This window comes from Gopherus evgoodei, chromosome 10 (genome assembly GCF_007399415.2).
Source record: "Gopherus evgoodei ecotype Sinaloan lineage chromosome 10, rGopEvg1_v1.p, whole genome shotgun sequence".
NCBI lineage: Eukaryota > Metazoa > Chordata > Testudines > Testudinidae > Gopherus > Gopherus evgoodei.
Window position 1 is genome coordinate 82,364,424 of NC_044331.1, and position 24,727 is coordinate 82,389,150.

General features: G+C 47.1%; 1 protein-coding gene and 1 long non-coding RNA gene across 2 annotated transcripts in view; one reads left to right on the forward strand and one right to left on the reverse strand.

Moving 5' to 3' along the window:
* Window positions 1-24,727, forward strand: part of SLC9A3R2 (SLC9A3 regulator 2) — a 104,100-nt gene that overhangs the window by 74,556 nt on the left and 4,817 nt on the right. The window contains exons 3-6 of the mRNA XM_030579101.1: window positions 14,893-15,072; window positions 21,022-21,175; window positions 23,752-23,795; window positions 24,659-24,721. Of these exons, the coding sequence (XP_030434961.1) occupies window positions 14,893-15,072; window positions 21,022-21,175; window positions 23,752-23,795; window positions 24,659-24,721 (441 nt within the window). The remainder of the gene's footprint in view (window positions 1-14,892; window positions 15,073-21,021; window positions 21,176-23,751; window positions 23,796-24,658; window positions 24,722-24,727) is intronic.
* LOC115659201 lies at window positions 2,930-21,015 on the reverse strand. The gene is made up of 3 exons (XR_004002476.1): window positions 16,583-21,015; window positions 16,549-16,552; window positions 2,930-2,940 (listed from the first exon to the last, which is right to left on the reverse strand). It is a non-coding gene; the product is annotated as an uncharacterized LOC115659201 (long non-coding RNA).

Below are 24,727 nucleotides of genomic sequence, written 5' to 3' on the forward strand. Positions count from 1 at the left end.
TGTTCTTCCCTGTTCTTTGTGGAGGCCAGGCCTCAGATGATCCTCGTGCCTTCGGGTCTATGGGTGAAATCCTGAGCTGCCATTGAAGTCGATGGCAAAACCCCATTGACTTCAGTGGGGCCAGGATTTCACCCTAGCAATCTAATATGCCTGTGACTTGCGTGCCGGAAAGAGTTACCTTTCCTATGCAGTGAGAGCACACCTCCCCTGTGGACAGCGTGCAGCTGTGGGAGAGATGCTGCAGTCTGCGTGGTCTGTGGCCCTGTCAGTGAGAGAGCTGTAGGTGCAGGAGACTGGGCTGTTTTGGGTAAGAGATTGTCTCCTAGTTGTGCCAGAGACAGGGGAGGGACTAAGACGTGGGAGTAGGGCTGCGTTCGGCGCAGGAGGTTAGAACCTGCATTGTGGAAAAGACTGTGTTGGGACTTGTGCCCAGAGGTGTCCTGGCAGCCTGGTTCTGAATTCCCCTGGGAGTTCACATAAAATGACTGTTCTCCACTTCCGTCCCACTCGCCTTCATACGCATAGGCAGACGGTGTGCCGGCCCTCTGCCGGGGGCCGAATGTCACCTGTCAGAGCGGGAGCTGTAACATCTCCACCCCCACACTGAGCAGCATGCTCCCTACCCCCTCTCCATACGTTGTGCTGGTCCTGCTCTCCTGGCCAAGAACAGGTGGGACCGGGCGGACCACCCAGTTCCCTTTGGAGGCCTTTAGTACCTCCCTTACAGAACTCGTAGGAGCTGAAATGCCACTGCTGGCTTTGAGTGGTTTGACTAGGGTGACAGATAGCAAGTATGAAAAATCGGTGGAGGGTAATAAGTGCCTATGTAAGAAAAATCCCCCAAAATCGGGACTTTCCCTAACAGATCGGCCCATCTGGTCACCCTAGATTTGACAGGAGCCCAGAATCTGAGCTGGCGGTGCCATTGGCCAAGTGTCCCAACGAGCAAGGAGAGGGCTTCCTCTCCTGGCCCTGCCCCCTTTGCCCACCCGAGTAGGGTTATCTGGAGTCTGGACTTCAAGTTGTGGAGAGTTTGCATGCGTGGTTCCTTGGACTCACTTGTCCTTGAACTTTAAGCTACTGGCAGTGCTTAATTTGTAATGAAAGAGGTGCTGGAGCTCAAGCAATGTTTTACATTCATAAGTGACGCAGCCAGCCCAGAAGTGCTGGGACTATGGACTTCCAAGCCCAGAGATGCCAGGGCTCAGCCCTCGCACCAGTTACGCACTGGCTCCTGGGCTGTCCTCCTTTAATGTTTGGAAAGCCCCTAGTGAGCACTGCTGCAAATCAGTGAGTAGGAACAACTGGGCTAGATCCTCAACTTGTCTCAATCGGGACAGGGCCAGTTCCTCAGCCACTCTGCGTCTGGCTCAGGATCTGGTTGCGTGAGTCTAGGACAAAGATTCTCAGCTTTGAACGAAATGAGCTTTCCAGGACTAAGAGCTAAGTGAAAAGCCCAGCTGAGATGCAGCAGTGCAGCTGGGTGAGTGCTGGAACCAGTTGCCTCTGGAGGCAGCTTCGTCTCAGTTTAAAAAACAAACAAACCGCCCACAGATTGTCCTTTGTTTTTTGCTATTTTGTGTTTTCAGCCGCATTGTTTCCCAGCGTGCCCGGGCAGGGTAGTTAAACCAGCTGCAGCACAAGGAGATATCTCCTGGAACCAAAGTTTGGTGCTGTGGAGGAGAGGAGGAGAGAGCGGACTGTCCCTGGGCCGCATTCCTTGGGCTGGGTCCAGCCCCGGCAGAACCCAGTGCGAAGCCACAGCCGGGGCTGGCAGTTGTCAAAAGACAACAAATGGGCATTGACTGTAGCATTTCGTCGTCCTCTCATGAGAGACTTGGCTCCTGCTGCAGAACCTTTCTCATGTTCCCCAGGACGAAACTCCTGGGATGCTTTAAAGGAGGATCTGGGAGTCCTCTCTGGTGGGCAGAGGGCCTGGTGGGTTTTGTTTTAAAATGTCAGACAGACTAGGAACTTAATTTCTAGGAGTTTTGCTTAGTTCAAAGCTGAAAAAGGAACTTACTGATTTGAAAAATGAAGCCATGTCATGTCACTTCCCTCCCCACAACAGCCTCAGGCTCTGTTAAGATACAACCGTAAAGGATAGGGCATGAAATGATGTTATCCTGTGTGTGTGTGTGTGTGTGTGTAACAAATTGTTTTGCATGAACATCACTTTATTGCTTTATGAAAGCCTGTAATCCAGCGTGTTTAGTCTTCAATCCACAGTCCTTCCCCGTTTACGGGCGGGTATATAAATATAATGGCTATTAAATTTGTCATGCATAACTTGTGTTCAAGCAAGGTTTCGAAACAGAGCAAAGCTTGAATGCAATAGCTGAGTAAAGCTGACCCGCTAGTGGATAGTACAAGTGATATGCTGTCTTTCCAGAGAACAAAAATAGGGCCCTGTAAGGTTATCCTGCCAGATTAGGTCCCATTCACAAGTTATTCAGGAAGGCTTCCCTGGTGCTCTATAGGAGTAAAATATTCTGTATACACATGTGTACTTGCTCAGAGTCATGGTGACCGCCAGATTCAGGGTCACGAATACAGCTGAAACAAGACCTCACAGACACTGTCCTTTTGTTATTTCTAATGAAAATGGACTCTAGGATTTCAGGGCTTTAAAAAAAAAAAATCAAATCCAGCTCTACTGATTTGGCCCCTCTAATATATATTTATAAAGCAGAATGGGTTATAGTCACCTGCCATTTCCCATTGGCTTGCTGTGATGTATCACTGAGGAGCAGAGCGATGTGAATAATGGATTTTTCGGGTTCACTGGCAATTCTGAAAAATCAGAAAAAAATTCATTTTGAGTCAAACGGAAAACACAACTTCTAGATTTTTGTTTTTGGGACACCACAAAGTTAAATAATTGTTGTTATTTTTTGTTTGTTTGACCTGAAACAAAACATATTGTTTCAATTTGAAGCACTCTTAATGTTTTCAATAAAATTAAAGGAAATTTTCAAAATGAAAAGCTGTTTCAAATAAAAAAACAAATGGAAACATTTCAAGTTTTTTCAGAACTGTTAAAGGATTTTTCCAGCCAAAATAATTCCTCAAAATCAACATGAATTTTGTGAAATTTTCTTGATGGTCAGGTCCAAAAAATAAGACAGGCAAACACAAACATCTTAAGAAGTGGTGATTTGCAGCTGCTCTTTCACAAAAACAATTGTGCAAAGTTAAGCCCTGATTCAGCAAAGCACTTAAGCATGTGAGTATTAGTATCTGTTTGTATTTTGGTGGGGCCTAGAGATCCCAGATGCATTGTGATAGGCACTATATAAACACACACAAAGCAGTTCTTGTTCAGAATAGCTCACTGTCCTATTGACTTCAGAGGGCTTTGGATCAGACCCGTATTATTTTCCAGGGAGAAAAATCCCTTCTTTAAAAGGATAACAGAGAAGAAGTTAGAAACTCGTTAGTAAATTCACAGCTTCATTATTCCACTAAGGGATGCGTAGCTTTCTATCGTTATAGAATCTTCTTGAGTAATTGGATTGTTTACATGATGTTTTTCCAGACATCGAACCCTGGGGGCATCATCAAGGGGTAATTATTGTCTGACAAGGGTGCCGGGAAATGAGAGAACACTTGAAAATTGATTGGTCTCTTCACTGCCTTTCATATTCCCCATTCAAGATCTGTATGAGTGCCATATTAACTTGAGCCAGCCAAACAGGATGGGCCAAATGTTAGATCCCCTGTGAAAACGAATTGGTTTCCCGAACCCTAATGCGAACAGAAATGTGTGCTCATAAATATGGCTGAAAACACGTTGCCGAATATGTTTCCCTGAAGCATTGCAAGCCCTGGAGCATTGAGTCCAGGAATGCAGAAGAACTAGAAAATGAATTGTATTACATGATTACTAATATAAATTATAGAATTACTTTAGCTTTACAGATGGAGAAACTGAGGCAAAGGAGTGGGGTGAATTGCCCCAGGGCACATTGGGAGGTGGTGCAGAGACTTCATGACTTTCTAGTTCTCCACGCAGTGTTGACCGCTCCAGGAGATAGCACTGCCCTTAAAAGGACTTTTATCTTGATACTGACTCTTTAACATACTTCCTCAATTTGCAGCAATTATCTTTACTTTGTGCAGTTTGAACACAGTGACCTGCCATAGGAATGGAATTCTCCTCCGCTCTGATGTCATTTTTTAGTCTGAAAAACAATCTACTGAGCCTGCTAATCTGCGATGGCTCTGCCATGACGTTGCCCTTGGTGCAAGGTGAGGCTAATCTTGTCGTGCTCTGCAGACATCCAGCATGGAGAGCAAGGCGGGCTGCTATCGAGGCCTAGGCTATAGATCCTCTGGCAAATGGAATTATCACTCCCCTGTCATCGCCAGCACGCGGCTGGCGTTCTCGGTTCAGGGAGGGCAGCTGCGGTACTGGGTCCCTGTGCCTCTGCGGGGAGTTTGGGCAGCGTTTTGCTGCCTCTGACTCCACCACCTGTATCTGGAGATATTTCTGATGTGATTAAGAGGTTAGAGGAGGAGGCGACTGAAGACATTTATGATGCATTTAATTTCACATAAGCCTGGCAGGATGAGAGCAGTGAGGGATTCTGGCTTCTGATTGCTAGGGGAGCGGCCCTTATCTCTCAGATAAGGGACAGCAGTGACCATGCAAGCCAGGGAGGAAAATACTGCTCCACCCTGTGTGTTTATATTGGGTGCTAAGGGGCTGCTAGCAAACAAGAGTGACCCGGGGTTGACCTTCCATTTGAGTCCATCCCTAGACATAAGCAATGGCTTCTTTTACACCCCACTGCCCCGAGGCTGTTTTGGCTGTGAGGCAACAAACTGCTTTAGGAAAAGGTGTTATATTATTTCCCCTTTCCTTTAAGCAGTCCCATGAGTAACAACTATCCACCTCCACTACCGCCATCCCTTATCATTGATGTGGTGACTTTTTATTCTTTCGTACAACATCTTAGTGAGCTCCTGGTACGTCTCTGTCTGATTAAGTATCAGTTCAGAACTGATTGAAAACTTTCCCCAACACGATACTTTTTTGGACCCAAGATGCCTTCATGTGGAAAAATGTTAATTGTGGTTTAAAAAAAAATGTCACCAGCTCTAATATGAATGTATCTGTCCTCGTGCTTAAATTGTGTAGCAGCTGGCTTTCCCTGTGATCATTTTCCTTACCTGCAAATGGAGATAATGCTTAGCTGCCTCTCAGGTGACTGGTCAGACTGAATCAGCTATTAATAACGGGTAGGGTTTATAGAGCACTTTTCATGCATAGATCTCAGAGTGCTTTACAAAAGGAGGTAATTGTCATGATACAGATTGGGGAAACTGAGGCACAGAGAGTTAAAGTGGCGTGCCCGAGGTCACCCAGCAGGCCAGTGGCAGAGGCGGGAATAGAATGCAGGTCTTCTGAGCTCTGCTTCAGGACACACCGTAGTGTTTGTAAAGTGCTTAGATCTACTAAGGGTGAGTTCTGGAAGGTGTCAGTATTGTTGCATAGGAAGCAGCCAATGTTTAAAAATGTGTATTTTATAATAATGATCCAAACACCGTAATTACACTACTGTAAACTACTGGCTCGGTTCACTCCTGTACAGAAGGCCAGCACAAGACCTATGCACCCCTAGAGACCCAAGTGAATCCCCCAATGTAGACGACTGTGTCTGTACATAGTGCTTTCCCTCTGAATTGCACCCTACCCTGAGCAGGCTGCAGCGTTCTACCCAGCACCGGCGTGGTTTTGCTGACAGTTAATCCGCTGCTTGTGCTCTGCTATAGGGCATCAATACCAAGGACTGCAAAGTAATTCATGCAGAGATGAGGCAAAGGTGGGAGGCGTTTGCTTGAGTTTCCAGCTCGCTTTCTGACTGCAGCTAAATATCATCGCTTGAAAGGAGGCTGTCCCCTTGTGTGTGCAGACCACAATCCAAGACTGGCACTAAAGACAAAGCCGTCTGTTGTTGGGGAACAGGTCACTCGGGGGATTTGGAATGGCATGCCAGGCTGCTGGGTAACTTCAGACCAAGCTTGGTGACCTGCGTGAAAAAAGTTGGTGGCTTTAGTCCAGCTCCTTGCAGACCGATTGTCCGCATTGTAGTTGATACTAGCCTAGGTACTGGAACTAAGGGTGCGGTGGGACTCCTGCATCCTCTGGCTTGACGTGGTTTCCATCATATGCAGGGTTTACAGTTTGATTCAGTGGCTGTCAGGACACCCACTGTACAAATTGTCCTAGCACCCTTGGGTACTAGTGGATCCAGGGCCAGCTTTAGGAAGTGGGGGGCCCAATTTGAACAGTTTTGACGGGGCCCCAGCAGGGATGACTTAAAAAAACAACACACGCCTGGGGCTTGTGACTCACCAAGCGGTGCTCCAAGTCTTTGGCGGCGGGTCCTTCATTCACTCCAGGTCTTCGGCAGCACTGAAGGACCCACCGCTGAAGTGCTGCCAATGACCCGGAGTGAGCGAAATACCCACCATCGAAGTGCTGTCGAAGACCTGAAGTGCCGCCGGGTGAGTAAAAATTAAAAAGGCCCCTCTAGCCAGGGAAGGGATTCTCACTGGGCACTGGGCCCCCTTAGGCGCGGGGCCCGATTCGGGGGAATTGGTGGAATAGGCCTAAAGCCGGCCCTGAGTGGATCGCCCCGCAGGAGCGCCAAGCATTGAACGAGCCAGAGGGATGGGGATGAATTTGACTGCACCTGCTTGTCCCAATAGGGAAGCTCAGTTGGTTTCTAAATCTAAGAATCAGATCTCAGTAGAATTTTTCATTGCGTTTTTTTCCTCCGAAAAACTGCTTTTTGCCAAAAACGAAATTTGGGTTGAAACTTTCTGATTTTTCATAAAGAAACAAAACCCCAAATACTTTACCAAAGCTAGATTTTTAAAAATTTTTTAAGGAAACTAGAAAATTTTTAGCGAAAAAAATCTTGTTTGTTTTGTTTTGTTTTGTTTTCAGTGGAAAATCAAAGAAAGTTCACAGGAAACTTCTGCAATTTTGGGGGCAGCTCTAATCTACATACATATAAATCCACCACCGCTCTATTGCTAAGGGATAAAAGAGAACAGACATTGTTTTGAAGACCCTGCCAAACCCCAGTATTTGCTGCCCCCCTTGTTGGTTTTGGATCATTTCTTTGCTGACCCCCACAAGCCCAGTTATTGCAATAAAGCAATTTCTTTCAGTGCTCACATGAATGAGGAAAGTGCTAAACATACCACATGCTCCTGAAATTTTAATCTGTTGCCTACAGCAAGCTTTTATATAGTCAATGTTTACTTTCCACAGACTTATAATAGCTTCATGGGACCCCAGAGGATAAACCGACATGTTTGTTTGAGCTGCACGGGTGAGACAGGCTCACCTGTAATTACACCAAAATAAACAGAAGAAACCCAGTCCCTGGGATAGTGGCTAGAGCACCAACAGCGAGTGAGCAGTGCTCCGTGGTCAACCCAGACTCAGCACAGTGAAAGGTGGCTCGTGAAAATGTCATGGGCTTGCTGATGATGGTGGCGAGTCGAAACCATTGCAATGACCACTACCGCTGTCTGCTGTTGGTTAGAACAGTCCTTTCCATCCAAGCCTGCCCTGCAAATTGCTTGACTGTGAGTCAGTGGCAGAACTGGAAAGAAAACCCAGGAGTCCTGATGTGTCGTCCTGTGCTTGAGTTCCTCCCCCGAATAACTAGGCTCCACCATCTCCACGTGCATGTCCCAACGTGGCAGGTGGGCTGGGATATGGCACCCAACAGTCAGACATTTCCCCAAGCTCTGTGTCCCTCTTGGATCTGCCCAAATGGCCAGAAAGTACGGGTCAGACTGGGCTTTTTCAAGAGCTTCCTGATCCCAGCCAGTCTAGCGATGCTGCAGGAACAGGCTTTGCAGCGAGCGAGGGGCGTGGAAACTGCAAAAATGAGCAAGAGATGGGAGACCCTTCGGAACCTTCCTAATGAGGGTTTTTTTGACAGGGGCATGGGGTTTGCTGTTTCGCCCCAAATGCTTTGCTTGCCCACTGGCGGGGTGGCAGATAGGGAGCTGCCATGATGAGCGACGTCCCCATCTGTGCCCAGTCAGTCCTAAGCCTCTGCTTAGCGGCTGGGGAAAGGGCGGGCTGATCAGTGGTGGCAGTCACACTGCAGGCGGAGTGGTGGAGCTGTTACCCCTTTGAACATGGCCACTGGGTGAGGGAGCTGGGGGCTGGCCCCGCACCAGGTTCATGGGCCATTTTATGGGAGTCACACGCCCTGATTTCCATCTCATCAGAGGAGACGAGACAAGGGCTCCAGAGCATGCTCAGTCCCGCCAAGGACAAGAGGGGCCAGCTGCACCGATTGCTAACAAGGGCAGTGGCGTGTCACGGCTGGCCCTCGACCTAGCCCCACATTCATCCCCTGGCCCTTCACAGACCCAGGCTTCTCTCGCTTTTAGCATGGACTTCACAGGCCCAGATTCAGCAGGCGAGCCAACATCCGTGGGCCCCTAGCGGGTTGAGATGGGCTGGGGCTGGGCTGGAATTCAGTCCTGCAGGAAGCAAAGGGGACCTGGCTATCAGGAAGTTTAGACTTGAAATTAGACAAAGGTTTCTAACCATCAGAGGAGTGAAGTTCTGGAACAGCCTTCCAAGGGGAGCAGTGGGGGCAGAAGACATATCTGACTTCAAGACTGAGCTTGATAAATTTATGCGGGGGATAGTAGAATGGGATAGCCTAATTTTGGCAATTAATTCGTCCTTGACTGCTAGTGGTAAATATGCCCAATGGCTTGTGATGGGATGTTAGATGGGGTGGGATCTGAGTTACTACAGAGAATTCTTTCCTTGGTGTCTGGCTGATGAGTCTTGCCCACACGCTCAGGGTTTAGCTGGTCGCCATATTTGGGGTCGGGAAGGAATTTTCCTCCAGGGCAGATTGGCAGAAGCCCTGGGGGTTTTTCACCTTCCTCTGCAGTGTGGGGCATGGGTCATTTGCTGGAGGGTTCTCTGCACCTTGAAGTCTTTAAACCATGATTTGAGGACTTCAGTGGCTCAGACACAGGTTTGATACAGGAGTGGGTGGGTGAGATTTTGTGGCCTGCATTGTGTAAGGTCATAATGGTCCCTTCTGACTTTAGAGACTATGATTCTGTGATTCATGGAGTGGCTTGCCATGGCCATGAGAGCTTCAGTTACTCTCCTTGGCCTGGAAGACACATCCCTAGTCCTTCTTTGCTTGTGGAAGACCATTTTCTTCCGTGTTCTTGTGGAAGACAGGCCTGTAACTAGACCTGATCGGGAGAACAGAAGGGTGTGCTGTCTGCCAGGGGCTAAGATACAGGATGTGGACCTGAGGCTGAATACGATCTTAGCGGGAGCGGGAAAGAATCCGTTGATTATCCTTCATGTGGGAACGAAGATACGGCTAGTTACTCGCTGGACTGTATCAAGGAGGATTATGCCAGACTGGGGAAGAGGCTCAAAGACATCGAGGCTCAGGTGATCTTCAGTGGGATTCTGCCGGTTCCTAGAGCGGGGCGACGAAGGAGTGACAAGATTATGGCGATCAACAGATGGCTTAGGGAGTGGTGTTATAAGGAGGGCTTTGGGATGTACGGTCACTGGGAAGCGTTTACGGATAGACGACTGTTCGCTCAGGATGGACTTCATCTAAGCAAGGAGGGAAATAGAATTCTAGGATGGAGGCTCGCCGACCTCATCAAGAGAGCTTTAAACTAGGAAGTTGGGGGAGATGGTTGGGAGATGTTCGGGAGATCTCCACGCCGGAATATAACCTGGAGAGGAAAGTAAACAAAGTGAGAGGGGATACCCTTGCGGTCCCAAGATTTGATCCAAGGAGGAATAGTGGAGAAACCAGAGTAACGGGTGATGCTGGTGGTAAAAGGTCTCTGCACGACGGGGGAAAGATTGTCACTGACGCCAAACGCCGAAAATTAAAAGGTCTGTACACTAATGCGAGGAGCCTAGGTAACAAGATGGAGGAACTGGAGTTACTGGTGCAGGAAGTGAAACCGGATATTATAGGGATAACTGAAACCTGGTGGAATAGTACTCATGACTGGAGCACGGTTATTGAAGGCTATGTGCTGTTTAGAAAAGACAGGAAGAAAGGCAAAGGTGGTGGAGTAGCCTTGTACATCAATGATGAAATTAACTGTAGCGAAATAAGAAGCGATGGAATGGATAAGACAGAGTCTGTCTGGGCGAAAATCACATTGGGTAAAAAAGCAACTAGAGCTTCCCCTGAGATAGTGCTTGGCGTGTGCTACAGACCGCCGGGATCTGATTGGGATATGGATAGAGACCTCTTTAATGTCTTTAAGGTAGTAAACACAAAGGGGAAATGTGTGATTATGGGGGACTTCAACTTCCCGGATATAGACTGGAGGACGAGTACTTGCAAGAATAATAGGGGTCAGATTTTTCTGGATGTGATAGCGGATGGATTTCTTCATCAAGTAGTTGAAGTACCTACGAGAGGAGATGCCATTTTAGATTTGGTGTTGGTGAGCAGTGAGGACCTCGTAGAAGAAATGGTGGTAGGGGACAACCTTGGTTCGAGTGATCATGAGCTGATTCAGTTCAAACTAGATGGAAGGATAAACAAATGTAGATCTGGGATTAGGGTTTTTGACTTCTCGAGGGCTAATTTTAAAGAGTTAAGGAAATTAGTTAGGGAAGTGGATTGGACGGAGGAATTAGTGGATTTAAATGCGGAGGAGGCCTGGAATTACTTTGTCGCAGCTGTGGAGACTGTCGGAAACCTGCATCCCGAGAAAGGGGAAAAAAACCAGGGGCAGGAGTTGTAGGCCAAACTGGATGAGCAAGCAACTCAGAGAGGGGATCAGACAAAAGCAGAAAGCTTACAGGGAGTGGAAGAAAGGCAGGATCAGTAAGGAAAGATACCTTGGTGAGGTCAGAACATGTAGGGATAAAGTGAGGAAGGCTAAAAGCCGCATTGAACTGGACCTTGCAAAGAGAATCAAAACCAATAGTAAAAGGTTCTACAGCCACATAAATAAGAAGAAAACAAAGAAAGAAGAAGTGGGGCCACTATACACTGAGGATGGAATGGAGGTTAAGGATAACCTAGGCATGGCCCAATATCTAAACAAGTACTTTGCTTCAGTTTTTAATAAGACTAGTGAGGAACCTTGCGATGATGGAGGGATGATAAACGGGAATGTGGATATGGAAGTGGATATTACCGCAACTGAGGTAGAGGCCGTACTTGAACAGCTCGATGGGACGAAGTTGAAGGGCCCGGACAATCTCCATCCAAGGATATTAAAGGAACTGGTGCGTGAAATTGCAAGCCCGTTAGCGAGAATTTTTAAGCAATCGGTAAACTCGGGGGTTGTGCCGTATGACTGGAGGATTGCTAATGTAGTTCCTATTTTTAAGAAAGGGAATAAAAGTGATCCGGGTAATTATAGGCCTGTTAGCTTGACGTCTGTAGTATGCAAGGTCTTGGAAAAAATTTTAAGGGAGAAAGTAGTTAAGGACGTAGAGGTCAATGGTAATTGGGACGAATTGCAACACGGATTTAGTAAAGGTAGATCGTGTCAAACCAATCTGATCTCCTTCTTTGAGAAGATGACGGATTACTTAGATAAAGGAAATGCGGTAGATATAATTTACCTAGATTTCAGTAAGGCGTTCGACACGGTTCCGCACGGGGAACTGTTAGTCAAATTGGAAAAGATGGGAATGAATATGAAAGTTGTAAGGTGGATAAGGAACTGGTTAAAGGGGAGACTCCAGAGGGTCGTATTGAAAGGTGAATTGTCAGGCTGGAAGGAGGTCACTAGTGGTGTCCCTCAAGGATCGGTTTTGGGACCGATCTTATTTAACCTTTTTATTACTGACCTTGGCACAAAGAGCGGGAATGTGCTAATAAAGTTTGCGGATGACACGAAGCTGGGGGGTATTGCTAACACGGAGAAGGACAGGGATACTATTCAGGAAGATCTGGACCACCTTGTAAACTGGAGTAATAGAAATAGGATGAAATACAGTAGTGAAAAGTGCAAGGTTATGCATTTAGGAATTAATAATAAGAATTTTGGATATACGTTGGGGGCGCATCAGTTGGAAGCGACGGAGGAGGAGAAGGACCTTGGGGTACTGGTTGATAGCAGGATGACTATGAGTCGCCAATGTGATATGGCTGTTAAAAAAGCAAATGCGATTTTGGGATGCATCAGGCGGCATATTTCCTGCAAGGATAAGGAGGTGTTAGTACCGTTATACAAGGCGTTGGTGAGACCCCATCTGGAATACTGTGTGCAGTTCTGGTGTCCCATGTTCAAGAAGGATGAATTCAAACTGGAACAGGTTCAGAGACGGGCTACAAGGATGATCCGAGGAATGGAAAAACTGCCTTATGAAAGGAGACTCAAAGAGCTTGGCTTGTTTAGCCTGCCCAAAAGAAGGCTGCGGGGGGATATGCTTGCTCTATATAAATATATCAGGGGGGTTAACGTTAGGGAGGGAGAGGAATTATTTAAGTTTAGTACTAATGTAGGCACGAGGACGAATGGGTATAAACTGGATATTAGGAAGTTTAGACTTGAAATTAGACGAAGGTTTCTAACCATTAGGGGAGTGAAGTTCTGGAACAGCCTTCCGAGGGAAGTAGTGGGGGCAAAAGACTTTCCTGGCTTTAAGACAAAGCTTGATAAGTATATGGAGGGGATGTTATGATAGGATTGTTAATTTGGGCAATTGATCTTGGATTACCACCAGATAGGTCTGCTCAATGGTCTGCGGGGAGATGTTGGATGGAATGGGAACTGAGTTACTGCAGAGAATTCCTTCTTGGGTGCTGGCTGGTGACTCTTGCCCACATGCTCAGGGTTTAGCTGATCGCCATATTTGGGGTCGGGAAGGAATTTTCCTCCAGGGCGGATTGGCAGGGGCCCTGGAGGTTTTTCGCCTTCCTCTGCAGCGTGGGGCACGGGTCGCTTGCTGGTGGTTTCTCTGCAGCTTGAGGTCTTCAAACCAATTTTGAGGATTTCAATAACTCGGTCCTGGGATAGGGGTTGTTATAAATTTGGATGGGTGGGGTTCTGTGGCCTGCCTTGTGCAGGAGGTCAGACTAGATGATCAGATTGGTCCCTTCTGACCTATGAGTCTATGAGTCTAAGACGTGGCTAGAGTCTGGGAAAAGGCTGGACAGAGGAGTTCAGAAAGCCCCTTTGGGCAGTGATTCAAGCCACGGTACCCACCCCCCCAGTTTATCAGAGTGTAGGTTGCTTTACTCATAAAAGATAATACTACGGGTGTCTGGACACATTAGTTGTACTGGATGCTAAAGCTGCTGGGCAGTAATAGTCCGTGGCCTTACAGCTGGTGTCATTACACCTCTGCCAATCCCAAGGATCTCTAAGTGTTTACACATGTGAATAAATGAAGCTCCACAACTCCTCTGAGCTAAGGAAGAATAATCTGCCTCATATAGATGGAGAAACTGAGGCATGGCGTAGGTAAGGGTTGGATCTAAAGCTGCAAAGCCAGGAATAAAGTCCAGGCCCTCTATCTGTTAGCCTCCCTTCCTCTTAGCCCCGCTTTCACAGATGCTAGTTGGCACTCCTTCCCGTCCAGGGTTCTGTACATGCTTCTATCAGCAGCCAGGTATCAGAGGGGTAGCCATGTTAGTCCGGATCTGTAAAAAACAACAAAGAATCCTGGGGCACCTTATAGACTAACAGACATACTGGAGCATAAGCTTTCGTGGGTGAATACCCACTTCGTCAGACACATGCGTCAGACCAGACGAAGTGGGTATTCACCCATGAAAGCTCATGCTCCAGTACTTCTGTTAGTCTTTAAGCTGCTGCAGGACTCTTTGTTGCTTTTTATCAGCAGACAGGTTTCCTCAGTGCCAGACGCAAGGGCAGCACACTCAACGTAATCGCCAGCGTCGGGTTTCGGTGCACGCCGACCTCGCCCTTTTGGAAGGTCTTGTTCAGTTCCCTAATCGTGACCCAATAAGAATTAACTTGCACAAATCCCTACAAAGCAACACCAGTAAGTTCTCCGTGTCTTTTCTCAGGACTATCCCAGAAATGGATGGACCATATTAGGCCCTGTATCAGGGGCCCCATTAAGGTCCATCACATGCCCTTTATCCACATGTCCTGACAACTTCGGGCACTTTTTGCAAGAGTGAGTGTGCTGGTTGAATTCCCACATGGCCAATGCCATTCTCGCTCCCGAAGTTCTGCCTGCAGTCGCCATTGGATAAGGGGCAATTATTCCATGGCCAGACCTGAATCATTGCACAGAAGTTGTGTGCAGTCACCTTGGCACATCCTAGTGAGGAGGGAAGTGATCCTATAAGACAGGGTGTGACTGGTTGTTAGGTTCTTCAGGATCCTTCCGAATGAAAGGAGCTCGGTAACGGGAAGATATTACTGTAGCCATGTGCAGGGGCTGCTGACGTCAGCAGGCTCAAGGGCACTATCCTCCCTTAAATAAATAAGTAAGGTTAATGCATTGTCTCCTAAATCCTATGTTCTTCAAACAGGCTCTTGTTTCTCTGTTTCCTTTTCTGCTGGGGAGGGAGTGTCAGACTCATGTGTTTAGAGGTGGGAGTCTAAATTAATGGGTGTTTTTTATTTGAGCAGTTTGTGATTCAGGAAATGCATTTTTCTTTCTTGTAGAAGAATGGAGTTGGACAATTGGCTTTTTAAAATAGACTCAGTTAGAGGAACTACATATGTTAGCGTGTCCCTGTGTAGCTGGGAGAGAAGGGGGGCGGTATCTCAGGCCATTTCCTTGTTGGTTTTCTTTCTAATTGTTGCATCTGCTTTTTTGCCCCCCACCACCCTTTTTTTTTTTTTTTTTTTTTAAGCAGTGACTATAATGCTGTGGTTTTTATTCTCTTTCACCAGGATGTCAATGGACCAACACAGGAGCTGCGTCCGCGTCTCTGTCACCTTAAGAAAGGCCCCAGTGGCTACGGGTTCAACCTCCACAGTGAAAAGTCCAGACCAGGGCAGTTCATCCGTTCGGTGGATCCCGATTCACCGGCCTCTAAGGCGGGCCTCCGACCCCAGGACAAGCTTGTCGAGGTAGGGGCTTGACGGCTCCTGGCAGGCAGCCGGATGGTGGGTTGGGGGCTCTGTCGTGGGATGGAAGGAGTGTTGCAGGGAGGGATTCCTTGTTCTCTCCCAAAGATGTTGGTCATCACAACCCAAGCAAATGGTGCTGAGGCCCAGGTCCTCAAAGGCCTTTGGAGACTGAACTCCCATTGATCCCAATGGAAGCCAGGCGCTTCAACACCTTTGAGGTAGTCTTGGGTTGAGAGCAGTGAGCAGGGCTTGAGTGGACTCACTGGAAAGATTCCTGGGCTCCTGCTTTGTAAATGCTGCCTGCTGTACTTTGCCAAAGAGGCAGGTTGGCAGGAAAGGAACTAATCAGCTTCCAATTTTTATGAACTGTAACCGCCATTAACATGCTGCCCTTCCGAGGGCTCCCACACCGGGATCTCAGAGCACAGTGCCTACATCAGTGACGTAATCCTCCGAGGCAGATCAGTGGTTCCCCCATTGTACAGATGGGGAGTCTGTAGTGGAGCTGGGAACTGACCCTGGATTTCCTGAGGCCATGGCTACACTGGCACTTTACAGCGCTGCAACTTTTGCGCTCAGGGGTGTGAAAAAACATCCCCCTGAGCGCTGCAAGATACAGCGCTGTAAAGCCTCAGTGTAATCAGGGCAGCAGCGCTGGGAGCGCGGCTCCCAGCACTGCAAGCTACACCCGTAAGGGATGTGGTTTACGTGCAGCGCTGGGAGAGCTCTCTCCCAGCGCTGGCGCTCCGACTACACTCACACTTCAAAGCGCTGCCGGGGCAGCGCTTTGAAATTTCAAGTGTAGCCATACCCTGAGACCTCATCCAGTGACTTACCCATAAGGCTGACATTCCGCTTCCTCTTCTGTGTTATGAAAACCCAGCAAACCTTCCCATGGCAGAGAAAGTGAAGGAGTCTCTCTGAGACAACGAATTACTCCTTTCAAGGATCTAGCAGCAGCTGGCTGGCTGTTGTAGGTGCCACTGCAGAGAGTGGTTTTGCAATCCTACAGTGATGCTTCATTCTTTCAGCCAGTGCAGCTGTCTAGCTGCTCCACATCCTTGGAGGGAATCAGTCCCGTTCCCTTGGATTAAGCTCTGCAGTTGATTAAATGCAGTCAGTCTTAATCACTGGTCTGAATTCTAAAGAATAGTGCTAATTGCCCTGGTTAGCTAAAGCCTTCTTCTGCCCATTGGTGAGGGCTGGAATGCTTGAAGTGGTCTTCAGAGAGCCAGCTGCTGCCACAGAGCTTTCTTCATCCAGCCTCTATGCTTTTCTCAGTTGTGCCTTTTGGGCTCTAACCCGCTTTGGGATCTCCAAACGTGAGTGCCCCTTTTACACAGAGATTGGGGATGAGCTGTAAAGTCCAGATCTGAACTTCCCTAGTTTGGGGGAAGTGTGTGTCTGGATCCAGGGATTTGGCTTAAGCCCACCCCTGCTTTAAATACATCTGGGGCCCAGACATCAGCAGGAAACAAGCCTGATCTTTGGTTGCATTTCCCTGCCAGACCCCGGACATTTTCTGCTTCTTCTGCAGTCATCTGAAGGGCTGATCCTTTTAGATAACATCCTATACAGCCTCTTCCATCCCCAGAAGACCCAATGCATTTGGCAGATGATGGACAGAATTCTCTCTGCTTTGCACTAACAGTCTCTTGCAGGTTTCACGCAGTACCTTCCACTGACCTGAGTGAAGTGGCACCAGCCCAATGTGGCTAGATAAGCCAAGCCAGAAATATAGGAGAATTTTTTACCTATGGGTAGCAATCACTTTACTTGTCATTAAAATTAGGCTATCTCTGGAGTGGTGTATGGCAGCTGTTTAACAGTACACAACATTGCTACCACACCACAGTTAGGACAGGAAATGAAGTCTAATGTTTCCAGTTGAAACTGTAGTAACAAACTGTGCAAATAGACTTTAAAACATGAAATTGTGCATTGTGGCCTGTTAGTACAAAACCATCCTTGGAAGGAATTTGCTCTTCCCTTAATTGTGAACAATAGAAATATTTAAAATGAAAGAACCATCTTCCCTTAGATGTAATTGCTTTAACTTAATACATGTAATTTTTATTACTCTATAAGAATGACCATCGAAAGCTCTGCATGCTCTTGAATTTTAAAATTACACTAATAAATAAACAGAGCAAATTCTCCAGCAACAACTTATTTTGTTATTTAAAGTTTATATCATGGTAGCACCTAGAGACCATCCAAGTTGGGGCCCCACTGTGCTTGGTGCTGTACAAAGCTATAGTAAATTCCAGTCTCTGTCCCAAAGAGATAGTTTAAACCCTTCCCCTGGGATCCCACACCACCATCACTCAGCTCTAGCAACCGCCTTCCAGGCTAGGGCTCAGAGATGGGTCTTGCAGCACACTCTGAAGGTTTGCAAACTCAGACTATTACTTGCCAGCAGTGGAAGTGAGTTCCAAAGGCCCAGCAGGGTGAGTGGGTATGCGTGTGCATTGACATATAGCAAAGCACTTTGCCTGGCTTTAACCCAATTAATAATCCCATTGACTTCAACGTGCCGACGGGCTTTGCTAACTCGGGGCCAGCCTGCAGTCTGTCTCCGTTAATGGAATGTATTAATTGGGGCTGTGTGGGAGGGCGGGGCTCAGATTATCTTGATTTTTGGAGAGAGAGACAGTCGTGCTGTAAATACCTCTTGAACACCAGCGCCTGGCAGCAGTGAACCCTGCCTGCACCTTCCCCTGACACCAGCTGTTCACCGAGGGCTGATCCCACACTCTCCTGGCACCTGGATGTTTGTAGCCGTGTGTGTCTGGGAGGGGGAGAACTAGCATGGGGGGGGGGCACTTCATGGCGAGCATTATGTCACCACGTGGCATTTTATTATTTATTTATCTGTCCCTGGCACAGCCCCCGACGCGCACAAAGAGGCAAGAGGAGACCCGGAGCCTCCGGAAACCTGATCCATGCACCAGCTCTTTGGGCTTAAATAAATATTTGATGCTAAACAGCTCCCCTGTGCTGAGGAGTTTTACTGGCGAGCCAGGGACTGTAGGTAAAGGGCTGCCACCTGCCTGGTAAGGCAGAGCCTGCAGGGAGCTGGGTTTCAAATTACACCTCCACATCAGCCTCCTCGCTCCACAGGACTCGATTAGCTGGCCCAGATGTTTGTTTAATGGGGGGGGGGGTGAGCGCCAGGCAGTAACTGATGGGAACTGGAAAGTCTCGCCAAAGCCTCACAGGGGTAGCCAGGGTTAAAAGCGCCAAGAGCTCCCTGATCAGAGCCCCGGGCGATCCAAGATGTTCCCGTTCCCAGCCTTTGCCACCCTTGGGCCCACATACCCAGCTGTGTCCGGAGACCTGAATTCACAGCAGGGCAAGCTGCTTAGCCTCCGCAGCAAGAGTTCTGGGGGAGATGGTAGCCCCCGTTGCTAGGATATGGAGAGGAGGCGGAAAGCCTAGATGTATGTTGGCCTTGGAGATGTTGGCTGCAGGTTGCAGCTATGGCTGGCCCTGCTACCAGTGGGCCAGGACACTGACATCCACCCCTCTGAGCCAAACCCTCCCAAATGTAGGGGGAAACTTAAGCGTCCCAGCCGGCCCCATCTCTAGTTTTGTGGCACTGCCTAGCCCCCTGTTGTTTGTTAGGTGTTTCTCTCTCTCCCCAGCTCCTAGGTGGGGTCTCCACCCATTTGCCTGACAGGGTCCCCTCACGATATGATGCTAAACGGCTAAACACACCAAGACATGGGGTGTCCATGTGGCAATATAACTTTGGGGGAAGACAAGTTTTACCCAGCCATATATATCATGACCTGTCTAGTCTGGTATTCTGATTCTTGCAGTCATCAATACCTGAATGTTTAGGGTAAGGTGACACCCCTGCCAAAGGTACTTAGCCTCTCAGAAGTGAATCTGGAGTTAGATCTTACTCAGATCTCCTTGGTTCCACTCAAGGCTCTGCTATTGACTTGGTGTATAATGCTGGGCAAGTCACTTTGCAACTCTTTGCTTCAGTTTCCTATCAATAGCTGGGGGGGAAGGTGATACTGACCTGCCTTTGGGGGTGGGGGGTTGGGGGAGACAAAATATGTTAATATTTGTAAAGTGCTTTGAACTCCTTGTACGAAAGGCACTGCAGGAGAGGAAACTGGAGTGCTGTGGTGGTGTGGGGCTGGAAAAGTGATTCAGTGGGTCAGGAAGGAATCAGCTGATGCCCTGAAACATGACAGTTGAGTTATCCTGTCATACATGCGTGATAAAGATATAACTGATTATAAAATTATCCAGGCCTTTTAACAGAAACACAGTTACAGTAGTTAATGACCTTTCTGCAGTGAACAATATCGCTGAGTGCTTTAGCTCATTCAAAACTCATTGTGATGTAGTAGCTAGATATTTTTAGAGGGCTGGATAATTTCATTACCAATTGTCTTTGTAGTACACATTTACAGTGAGATGATCGGCGATATCTGTTGTGCTACTGTTAAAGACTAAATCAACACATCTGTTTTGAAATCTATTGAGCCTTCTTTTTAAGATGCAAAGCACAGACCTGGTAAGGAATTGGCGGTTTGAGTTTTTGTAACCAAAAGAAAAGAATGTGATTAAACAATTAGTGCTCAAAATGGTTCATTGAGTGGAACCAATGGTGGCGGCTGTACCTATAAGCAATGAGTGGCCTGGCAGCATTAAGATATTTTCACTCAGGATGCAGAGTGTCCTCACTCAACACTAGGAATAATGGTTTGCAGTTACAATTGTTCCTCCTGTGTTGTATGGAATAAGGAAGAGAATAATATCTCAGTCCTTTACAGGCACCATTTAGCATCCAACAAAGGACAGCAGCTAATCACTGCATCCAGTATTAGGAGAGAGATGCACCACTCGGTGTAGCCAAGGCAGACGTGGGAGCAATAGGCAATCCTTTTCTCCAGTGTGAGGGTTTTGTCACATTTTTTTAAAGATGGCCACGTGGCATTGGCTCATGAGTGGAGACCTGCATTAAAGACCTGACTGAAGCTTTCCCAGCAATGGAGACCTGATCTTGTGGACAGAAAGGACCAACCAGTGGCTTGGACTGGGAAGGGGAAGATACTAGTGGGATCAGTTGGACTGTGGTATAGTCTCCCAAGGAAAGTAGTATTGGTATTGAGGGTTTAGGCTCTTTAGAACTGGACTAGGCAAACCGTGGGAGAGTATGCTGGAGGGGACTGCAGTGGCCAATGGGGGTAGACTAGGTGTGGCCTAAGGGACTTTGTCCACCCTGACACCAGCGATAGAAGTAGAAGAATTTTAAAAGCCCCTCGAAACCAGCCAGCTGGTGGGAGAACTGAGATCTGGGAGCAGAGACACCTGCGCCCATGCCCAGTGGAACATGCACATTCAGGACACGGGTAAAAGGCAGAGGTGACCTGGGAGTTGATGGGACCTAAGGGAAGATACTCTTGCTGGGCCCTTTTGGTGGCCATCCAAATGAAAGTTCACCAAGCTGTTCTCTGGGTACAGTCCTATCTAAACTGCCTGTGCGTTCAAGGCAAGACCTGGGACGAGCTTGGTAGGACATGGTGGGTAGCATGAAAGGAAGAAGAGCCTTTAGCCCTTGTGTCCCCCTATCTTCAAACCCAGAAGCAGGGTGGGTTTGAGGGCCAAGATGTGAAGAACCAGCATAACGCCTGGGGGTGGGGAGTGGGAAATTACCTTTGAGGTTGTTAATCTAGCTGGGAAAATGCACATGTGGAGTCATTCCAGCTGGTGAGGTGAGGTTCCTGATGTGGCCATGTGGTGCACCAAGCATTTCACACAGAGACACTCACCTTTTGCACTGAGGCTGGTACATAAGGTAAACGCTTCTCCCCAACAGTGCTTAGGAGAGAAACCTCCAAAGCTGCTGATGCCCTAGGGATGTGGCTTTTTGTGTTAGTGTATGGCCTGCCCAGAAGCACTCACACCCCTGTTGTCCCTTTGCAGGTGAACGGGATAAATGTGGAAGGCATGAAACACTCCGAGGTTGTGTCAAACATCAAGGCCAAGGAGAACGAAGCCAAGCTCCTAGTGGTGGATCCCGAAACGGATGAATACTTCAAGAAACTGGGGATAATCCCCACGGAGGAGCACATCAAAGGTGAGACCCTCCTTACTCCCCCCCAGGTGACTGTATCCTGCTCTCTATAGTTATGAGCTTTTATTTAGAATCACAGGTCCCAGTGACTTCCTCTGTCTGTCTAGGTGCTTATGTAGCCCCTTTTGCTAGTTACCTGAGTGTCTATGAGGTTTTTATAAATAGAAATAACAATATTTTCCAGGCAATCCAAACAGTTATATATTTTTAAATAATTCATAATTAACCTGTGGAACTCCCTGACACAAGATCTTGTTGAGACAAATTTAGGTAGGATTCAGAAGAGAATCAGACATTGATATTAATAATAGGCATGTCATGTATAACTAGCTAGGGTAAATGTTTCTAAGAGACATCAGTCCTCATACTTCAGGACGTAAGATGAAGACTAACTGCCTGAGGTTTGGAAGAAACTTCCACTAACAGCAGATTATTATTACACAGTTGTCCTGGCGTTTCTTTCAGTTTCCTCTGAAGCAACTGGCATTGTCAGAAGCAGGCTATCAGACTAGGTGACCCATTGGTCTGATCCAATGATGATAGTACCTAAGTCCCAAAGACAACATGTCCCATATATGAGGGAGGGGCAAGGAAGTCTGGAAAGGGACTCAGAGCGGAGCCTGCAAGTTATTCCATTGTTGTCCTGGGGCGTATTTTCTCTTACTTAAAATGTTTGGATTTGGACTCCAGAGGAAAAGAATGTAAAGATCCTTTAACTTCTCGTAGCCTTTTGAAAGTATGAGCATGTATGCATATGTACAGACACAGAGAGCAAGTGTCATGTGTACATGAAGGAAGACATTTCACAGGACAGCAATAGCTCTGATAAGTGGTGCAATAAATATTATCCTTGCTGTTGAGAACTGGCAGAGAAAGCTGCCTATCTACTATTTGACCTGTGGTGCTGCAGACTCCCGTGCTGGGAGAGATCTCTGCATTCCACCAAACACATATTTCCCTCCTTGCTGGCTGTCTGAATGGGGAGCTCTGTTTTTCAACACAGCTGTTTCTTATCTAAACTGAATTCTAGCTCAGGCAATCACTTTGCTCTTTCAAGTATTCAGTGGAGAGAGCTGTCCAAAAAAACAGGTCAAACAATTCTAAGATCCACCGGGGGGCGGGGGGGAGTGGTATCAGATGCTCAGAATTCAAAATTGGAACAAACGGGGAATGATGCGAGAGAGACTCTGCTCTTGGCACAAAAGATAATGAAGCCCTTGTTCTCCGCTTCAGGAGATGTTAGCCAGTGTTACTGCGATATGCATCATGTTCAGTTGTCTCTTCAGGCAGTGTATCCTGGCATCAAAACTCTGACTGCAGCACTGGAGTGTGTTTTGTCACCTTTTCTTTGCAGATTTCGTGATCACTAGGAATCGGGCCCCTATAGCTGCTAATATAGAGACAGATTGAGTTTAAAAACACCCAACAATGCTATTTGGGTTTTTGTACTACCCTAGATCTCAGAGTAGGATTTGTGTTTGAAATCACACTGGCTTTCACTGACTGCTACTCATGCAGACTTTGCAGGGCTACTGTTTTTGGCTGAGTCCTGAAAGCTGGACTTGTAGATCTTTAGAACAGTCCTGAAATAATTTCGGCATTGGCACCATGTCACGACAGACATGGTGATGCAGCTCATTGGTATTAGAAGTGGCAACTTTGGATTTATTGACCCCGAATTTACCCCGGCACATTGGCATTGAGCACTGTTAGCTCCTGCTTGACTAGATTGTGTGTTATACAATGAAGTGCATGCATCTAATTATTAATATTTATTATTTGTATTATGACAGCCTCCAGAAGTCCCCACTGGGACCACGGTCTTGTTGTGCCGCGTGCTGCACAACCACACACACAACACAGTCCTTCCCCGAGAAACATCCTACACAGAGGGATTGCCTATTTAATATGGGCTGTTCTGTGATTGGCACATCTGTACTGTCCTTCCTTCCTAACAGGGATGTGAAATTGTTGGCAGCTCATCTAAGTTGTTGTCCTTTGTTAATAGTGCAGGATAATTGGAGGGCAGGGAAAGATATTACAAAAATGCAAAATGACTCCAAAAACAGGTGTCCCCCCCCACATTTTATTGTGAAATTGACAAGGTGACAATTGCAGCAAAGAATATTGCTTGGGTATGTGAGTATTCTGAGACAAGGCAGATCTGTTTTTTTAGCAGAAATGGCCATATGTTGTATTTGATTAAGAAAAGAAGCTACTTCATCCCCAAATGAGCCATGAAATGATTTTTATATTTTTTTTGGTGAGGGGTGAAATCAAATGAAATGGGGGCGGGGGGAGGAATTAAAAACAAGCTGGGTCACAGAAGAGAAACCCAAGGGAATGAATAGGTTTTTGCAGGGGCTCATAAACAACCTGGGTGCAGTCTGACTATGACTCCAGGAGAATATACATGCCTCACTTCATATGGCCTGCAAAGAGTGCTCCACTCCATTAACCCTGGAAATGCGAAAGTCATGTGAGTTCCCAGGGTGGGTACGCTAGAGGAAGCTCTGTCTGACACATGTCAGTCTCGGGTTAAATATATTCACCAGAGCTTTACTTTTCTTGGTCTATAGGTGGAGTGCCTCACCCTATTACTAACGGGTCTGCACAAACCCAGGTGAGTGTCTGTCATTGGCATCCTATTCTTATTAATCAAATAGACTCTGATTGATGGAGAAAGCATGGCAGAGATCTAGCTATTTTGAGAGGCAAATCTGTCCAAGGAGCGATGTCAAAATCCCAATTCACCTTGTTCTGGGACAACATGTGACCTCGTAATCAGATCCAGGTACAGCTGGAATTGGAGTCAGGACTCCTAGGCTCTCATCTCAGCTTTGCCTCTGACTCACCTTGTGATCTGGAGCAAGGTGACGCTGCCTCAGTTAGCCCAGCTATAGAGTGGGGATGACCACTATCTCAGAGAGGTTCTGAGGCTTATTTAGCTTAATTAACATATACTGAATTTGATTACTTCCCTCTGCAGTTTTAATTCAAGGCTGGCTTCAAAACAATGCTGGTTGCTCTTTACTTAGTTTCCTGCTCCTGCAACGTGCATGGAACAGTAGTAGTTGCTAAATGAGAGTGGAGACACAGGGCCAAACTCTGCTCTGGGGTAAGTGGGTGGAGCTCCCTTGACTCAGATGAATTGTAACTGGACCCTGCCTCCACCAAGTCTGCACTGGAGGAGAGCGTCTGTATAATTTGCTAGTAAACACTTGCGTTTTTTTGTGACTTGAATTTACAGTTTTCTCCACCCTTCAGTCTTTGTTTTGCAGCCAGCCATGTGTTTGGAAAAAAACACACATTATTCTTCACCTGGCAGAATTGGCTCTGATCTTATCTCATAAGGCTGTAAACTCCACACAGCATTTTTCATCTCACTTATATATATTAAAAATATGCGTGTGCGCACGCACGCACGCACACACACACACACACACACATATATAATGTACATGTTAACATTTCCATTTCCAACAGCTGAACGGAGGATCCATGTCTTCATCCCATAGTGATCTCCAAAGTCCTGAGAAAGAATCAGAGGTACAA